The sequence below is a fragment of the Epinephelus lanceolatus genome, chromosome 10 (assembly GCF_041903045.1).
Source record: "Epinephelus lanceolatus isolate andai-2023 chromosome 10, ASM4190304v1, whole genome shotgun sequence".
Classification (NCBI taxonomy): domain Eukaryota; kingdom Metazoa; phylum Chordata; class Actinopteri; order Perciformes; family Serranidae; genus Epinephelus; species Epinephelus lanceolatus.
Window position 1 is genome coordinate 6,478,400 of NC_135743.1, and position 6,941 is coordinate 6,485,340.

Consider the following 6,941-nt stretch of genomic DNA (forward strand, 5'->3'; position numbering starts at 1 on the left):
CGGGGCAGCAGCAAAATATACTTTAGCCACCCAAAACATGAGTATCGATTCAATTTACGCTATATTTAGAATATTTTTACTGCTTTACCTTACTGTCGGACAGTGATTTCCAGTGGGAGGCTCGAGCAGTTGTGTCAGTCTCTTCAACACCAGACTCCTTTGAGAAAAACTGTACTTTAACATCACTGAACACAGGAGCTGCTGGTCGACCACTGCCTCGATTAATTCGTTTGTTTGTGTTATTGTGTGACTTTGGTGTTTAAAAGGGTTAGTTCAGAATCACCAAAGTCACACAATAATGCACACTAAGTAACTGTGACCAGAAGCTCCTGTGTTCTGCGGGATGAAATTCCTGTTTTTGTCAATGGAGTCTGGTGGCTTTGACAAGAGAATAGATGGGGAACTGTGAGTACACTTAAACTTATATTGATTTTTGTAGGTGGCTAAAATACATTTTGTTGTTGACCTGTCCACAGCAGTACATCGCTTAGCTTCTGTGGCAGCTCTCCTGTCTGCTTCACCAAACTGAGGGCTGACTGACATCTACTGTATGTAATACACTGACTATGGATAAGTACCTCGTACATAACCATCAAGTGCATATATAAGGCTTTTAACAGGATTTTCTTTTTAAAACAAGTCAGCTTGAAAATTTAATGAGTCAGCTGGAAACAGCTTTTTCATCCAACTCATGGAGCTAACATAGCTTAATTCGCTGACAACTTTAACTGATGAGATCTCTCAGTGGTAGTTGTCATTTCAGGCGGCAAAATCAACTTCAGTTGGCTAGAAAAGAGAAGTCTGCTTTTGTCTATCTGTGTGACACCAAGGGCCCATTGTTTGAAAAGTTTTTATGACTTTCATTCGTAAATCTGACACTGTTATTATTGTAAACTGCATCACGTGCTGTACAAGAACCAAGCGACAACCTCCAAGGCTGAAAAATGGAACCATGTGGAAGTGCGAAAAGCTGCAGTTCATTGAATGGCCACTTGAGGCTGGCTCTAAAACACAGTCAATCCCCTTAAGACCACCATGTTAAAATGCCAAACTTTACATCAGAAATAAACTTGTTTACAGCCTGGTACAAACGATTGTTGTGGTCTGTGACTAATTTCGACATTCATGACAACTGTACAGGGGGTGATTTCATTAAGGCCCAAAGTTACGCATATTTAAGGGCGGGGCTGCTTTAAGTGATAGGCTGCGTGTGAGGCGTCACTACAGTCTCTGAGTCAGATCCACCCTCCCTACCAAATATGGTCACTTCTGGCTCCAAAAATCCTAGATGGAGATGTCCGAAATGCTGAACAAGAGGCTTCAAAATGGCAGTCCACAAACTAGTAGGTGACATCACGCAAGCTGCATCCATTACTTACGCACTCTGGGCTCTAGTTTTGCAGACCAGGCGTGGTGGGTGTGGCCAGGCGGATTTTGCAAGTTTGGCACACCGTGCACCCTGGCGCAGCTACTCCTCTTTCCCACCTCCGTCCCTCCTACCTGCGCAAGTCGGAAAGAGGGAGGAGAGAAGGCGTGGAGTGGGTTTTACACACATCACACCAATCAAATGAGCCCCTCTCCTCGCCCTTAAATGCGCCGCGCGAAGGCGTAATGAGAGTTTACTCAATTCGCCATGGCAGAAGAGAGCAGCAGCGTCAGACGGCCAAACTTCTCCTGTGTGGTTGGGTTTCCATTACGCGTGCCAAACGGTGCCAATCCCCTTTGATCTGACATCACATGTGACAGAACAGTCGATATAGAGATACATTTATGTGCTGATTGCAGATAGTTGCATTGAATAGTGGTTTTTGGGTATTTATTGCATCATTAATGTGCCTGACATTCTGGAAACCTGCCTGTGAGGTTTTGGTGACGTGTGCGCACTGTCCGCCGGTCAGCCAAACTTCGGCTTACACCAGCTGCGCTCCCCCTGCGCTGACAGTAGACCTGGTTTCAGCTGGCGAGCTTTTAGCGCACCTTCGGCGAAGCCTTTTGGCACGAAACTGTCACTGCGCCAAGCTGGATCTGTCGACACCTCCCCCTGCTGCGCCGCCACACCCATCTTAGCGCACCTCGGTCTGCCAAACTACCAAACTGAGCGCACCTCGGGTTGCGCTGCTCGAAACTAGCTCTGCGCGGGGTTCGCCACCCTGCGCTGCGCCGGGAAACTAGAGGCCTCTATGGCAAGAACTAAAAGCTTGACTGGTGTAGTAACAGTAACTAAAGTGGACCTAACAAACAATCAGTTACTAAAGTTATTATAGCCAAAAGAAATTAAGACCAAAACTTTGAAAATAAAATCCAAGATGTAAAAAAAACCCCAGACTCCTTTAACTTAACATACAAGTGTATCATTGTAGGTACTGCAATGTGGAGTTAATGTATGTGAAACCAAAATCTATCCCAGGCCTCTCTTCTTTCTTCTCTGTGATCCTACATCTTTTTTTGTGTTCTCAGTGGTTTATACTGTATCTTTAAAAGTTTCAAGAAATGAAAATTTTTCTTATATTTTCTCCCTCATGCATGCTGCTACATCAAACGCTCTGTCAAAAGCCTTGTTAAAGTCCCCGATCCATTTATGAAAAAGTCCAGGTAGAGCATGAAGCATAAATCTGTGTGAGGAACAAGCCGCTGGTTTAAACAAAGCAAGGCTGCTGTGAAGTGCAGTGCCTTTGAAAGATGGAAAACAGGTCGTTCTCAGGCCTCATCAAGAAACTAAATCAAAGAAGGGAGTCGCTGTAGCCTAAGGAACACAGTCAGGGGAGTGAAAACCATTAAAAGTGAATTGTGCAGGCGGTCTGCAGAGAAAAAAAAGAAGAAGAAGAAAGAGATACAGAAGAGAGGAATCACCAAAGCAACTCAACCACAACAGTGGAGTTCACATTTAAAAGAAACAGACTGAGTGAATGTATAGGGCTCCTTTTGTCTTGTGTGGTTTAGCGTGAATCTGTCCAATATCATGCACCATAAATCCTAATTGCTTCACAGACTTCAGAGAACTTGACATTAACACAAATTTGTAAAAAAAAAAAAAAAAAGAAAGAAAGTTAATTACATGTAGTTTTTTTTCTTCCCCCTACTTTGGAAAATTGCTTCAGTCTGTTGATTTGAACATAAAATAACATGAGTCACGAAAAATCCTCCACCAGATTTTGTGATTCTTACACTCAAATTAACTGTGGTGAATTCGGTGGGTGCTGAGCTTATTTGACCTTAAAACTGACTCAAACAGGATTTTTCTCTCATGAGGAGCATTGCTGTGGGAACGTCAGAATCCTGGATATTTTTAAAAGTGTCGTCATTTCTAAGGAAAATGGCAGCTGATGCTAAATTTGAAACCCTGCCGACTTCCTTTGTGCTGTTTGTCAGAGATGTTCATGCAGCTCAGAGTGAAGCCAAACCACTAGTGGTGGAAAGTAAGTCAAATACATTTACTCAACTACTGTACATAAGGACAGTTTGAGGTGCTTGTACTTTACAGGAGTATTTACATTTTCTGCTGCTTCATACTTCTGCTCCACCTCAGAGGGACATATTGTACTTTTTACTCAGCTACATTTATCTGATAACTTCAGCTATTATGCAGATTCAAATTATTAATACACAATATAAATTAACTCAGAAATTATGATGTATCGATACAGCTTAAAGGGTTGTTCATTCATTCATTCATTTTCTGCAACCACTTATCCTGTTGGGGGTCGCAGGGGGAGCTGGAGCCTATCCCAGCTGACACTGGGTGAGAGGCCGTGTTCACCCTGGACAGGTCACCAGACTATCACAGGGCTGACACATAGAGACAGACAACCATTCACACTCACATTCAAACCTACGGACAATTTAGAGTCACCAATTAACCTGCATGTCTTTGGACTGTGGGAGGAAGCTGGAGTACCTGGAGGAAACCCACACTGACACGGGGAGAACATGCAAACTCTGCACAGAAAGTCTCCCCCACCCTGGGGTTTGAACCAGGAACCCTCTTGCTGTGAGGCAACAACCACTGCACCGTTGTGCTGCCCTTTGTTAAAGGGACAGTTCACCCTAAAATCAAAAATATATATATTACCTCTTACCTGTAGTGCTCATTATCGGTCTGGATTCTTTTGGTGTGAGGTGCTGAGTGCTGGAGATATTTGCCATTGAGATGCCCTCCAATATACAGGGTTCCCACGGTCATGGAAAACCTGGAGAAGTCACATTTTCCAAGCCCGGAAAGGTTATGAAACTAGTAAAAATCATTAAAAGTGTAGGAAAAGTCATGCAGTATTGTTGTGTATAATTAAAATTGTTACAGTAATCGTCCATGGATAACTTTCCACATAATGTAACATAAGGGCAAATTAATTTTCTGTAGCTGTGGACGTCACATAGCTCTAAAAACAGTGTTTTGTTTACCATCACTTAGGTTTCGTCATTTTCCTCTGGGTTCTTCCTATGTGCCAGCTAGCTGAAATTCTGTTTGAAGGGAGTTTGAATCTGATATGTTCGAAAAACATGGGGCAAATGGGGCAAGACGAAAATCTTTCTTCTTTAAGATATATTTTGGGCATTTTTAAGCCTTTAATTGATAGGACAGTCAAGCGTGAAGGAGGGAGAGAGAGAGGGAGTGACATGCAGCAAAGGGCCACAGGCTGGAGTCGAACCCGGGCCGCTGCATCAACAGCCTTGTACATGGGGCACCTGCTTTATCCACTAAGCCACCGACACCCCGGGCAAGACGAAAATCTTTATTGTTGGTGCTAGAAAAGTCATGGAAAGTTTGGATTTTTTTCTCCATTAATAATGGATGGATGGAACAGGGTCAGTTATACAGCAGTAATATGTGTGACAAGTCAAATGTGCATGTGTTGTAATGTTGAGTATTATAATTCCACAAAATTTGGTTCAGTTGTTATTACCTGACACGCTTAGGCCTGTCAGGTGGAAGGTTTGATACCCAGTTTTCGTACCCTGCGTGGGAGAGGGGCTGGAGTTTGTATGGTTGTGTATGATGGAGGATTTTGTTTTTGCCACTTGCTGTCATGAGAGGAATAAATGTAGATCACCTCCAAAGATATCCACGTCCTGGGCCTCTTTAAAGTCACTCCCACCTTTACCAGCTGCACCATTAAAGTGATGAACACATTAATGCTTCATTTGTTGCAATGCAAAAATATATATTATTCTGAAATTGCCTTCTGCAAAATGAATACTTTTACTTGTTATACTTGTACTTCAGTTATGGTTTGAATGCAGGACTTGTAACTTGGACTTGTAACAGAGTATTTAGTAAAAGTACTACTTCCTCCACTGCAAACCATCGATGTTGTAACTCCTTCCTCACAGGCTTGTCTTACTCTTGCCATTACTACAAGCGGAACAACATGGTTCAACTTTGTTTCCCGCCCGTTTGAACTGGTTGCTAACGCTAACTGGATGCTGCTGGCAGTCCCGCTGGTGTACAAACTTTTGCATGACTCAGACGGAGTCGTGACTAGTGTGAGAAAAGATAAATGTGAACAAATGTGAATCTGCGTGGGGATGTCTTAGTTTGTTATTGCAGGATTTTCTACTACTGAGCTCACGTAATGAGTGTCTGTCTGTAATTTTGTGTTGTTTAACGAATGACCTCTCCTCCTCCGCCTCCCCCTCTCGTTCTCAGGACACAGAGCGTTGGGAGAAGTCAATGTTGAGGGTCGCTGAGATCACGTCAGCCCTGATCTGGGAGAGGAGCCCCGCCCTGGTGGGACAGCTTCTGCAGGCATGAAGTGAGGCAGCACCAACAGAAAATCCCCTCAGTGTCTCATGAGCATGACCAACTCTTTATCAATCACAGCAGACTCCCACAATTACATTCTGCACTTCCATAAAATGTGGGGACTTTCAAGAGAGCAACTTAAAAAAAACAATCGCTAAAAGCATGGGTCAAGCTCCAAAATCCAGAATCCTACACTTCCCAAAATGCAACTCAGTATTGTCCTTCACTGAATCTTCCCTGCCTGGTAAACGTCTACATCTTTCAAACTCATCAGCCCGTATTTACTCCATTTTGATGCAGACTTTCTGCTAGAAATTCAGACATGGCAGTGAAAGTCAAAAGATGGTACCAACAGTATTGTTCCAGTCTGTCCTGTTTTATCGTATTCCCTCTGTTGAGGCCCCATATCTGCGATCATGTCACTGATGGAGAGTTTTATGAAATGTTAAAACTGAAAAGAAAATATTGACTGAACACATTTTAGAGCTGCTACATGTTTGTTTTGTTGTATGTTGGTTTTTCCCATCAAATTAGTGCCACTTTCTTGCTTTGAAGATGCATGAATGCAACACATAGTGGCTTTAAATGTCTATAAAAATTAGACCATCGTTGAGAAAATTGTTCTTTCCCTACTGCACTCAAGACAGTTGGTTTACAATCTCAAAAAGGGGACAAGTTAGTTTGTACAGATCGCAGCGAGCTGACCTGAACACATACATGATAATTGACATTTTGATTGATTGTGTTTGGAGCGTAATTAATGACAGTTAAACTACTGTTTTGTGTCATAACCACTGGATACTGTTGACTGGAACACTAATGTGTAATCAGAAGGTGCTTCTATTTTTGTACTCATAAAAACTGCTCATGTGGCATAATAAAGTTTTTTTTTTCATATTCTACTGTACGAGTGCTAAATTCAGAAAATGTTCTTTTGAGTTTATTTCTGCGAACACATCGTGCACGTTGAGGTGTGTTGGAAGAAACTGCTCCTGAAGTTTAGTTGCAGCTGTGGTTGTGTGTCTGCGACCTTGTGCATCAGAGACACTCTTAATGAAGCTGCTCAGCACTGAGGAGGCTCCTGTTTCCTGCAGTGAACTAGCTCTAATACCACCACAGCCTGCGGCGATTTTACTGCACAGAGGCCGATGATGGGGAGAGAAAGAGATGACATCACCCAGGGGGATGCATGTAACGCTTT

At 42.9% G+C, this 6,941-nt stretch overlaps 1 protein-coding gene across 1 annotated transcript in view; it reads left to right on the top strand.

Moving 5' to 3' along the window:
- Positions 1 to 6,637, top strand: part of crppa (CDP-L-ribitol pyrophosphorylase A) — a 73,468-nt gene extending 66,831 nt beyond the window's left edge. The window contains exon 10 of the mRNA XM_033640762.2: positions 5,645 to 6,637. Within this exon, the coding sequence (XP_033496653.2) occupies positions 5,645 to 5,749 (105 nt within the window). The 3' untranslated portion in view covers positions 5,750 to 6,637. The remainder of the gene's footprint in view (positions 1 to 5,644) is intronic.
- The last annotated feature ends 304 nt before the right edge of the window (positions 6,638 to 6,941 follow it).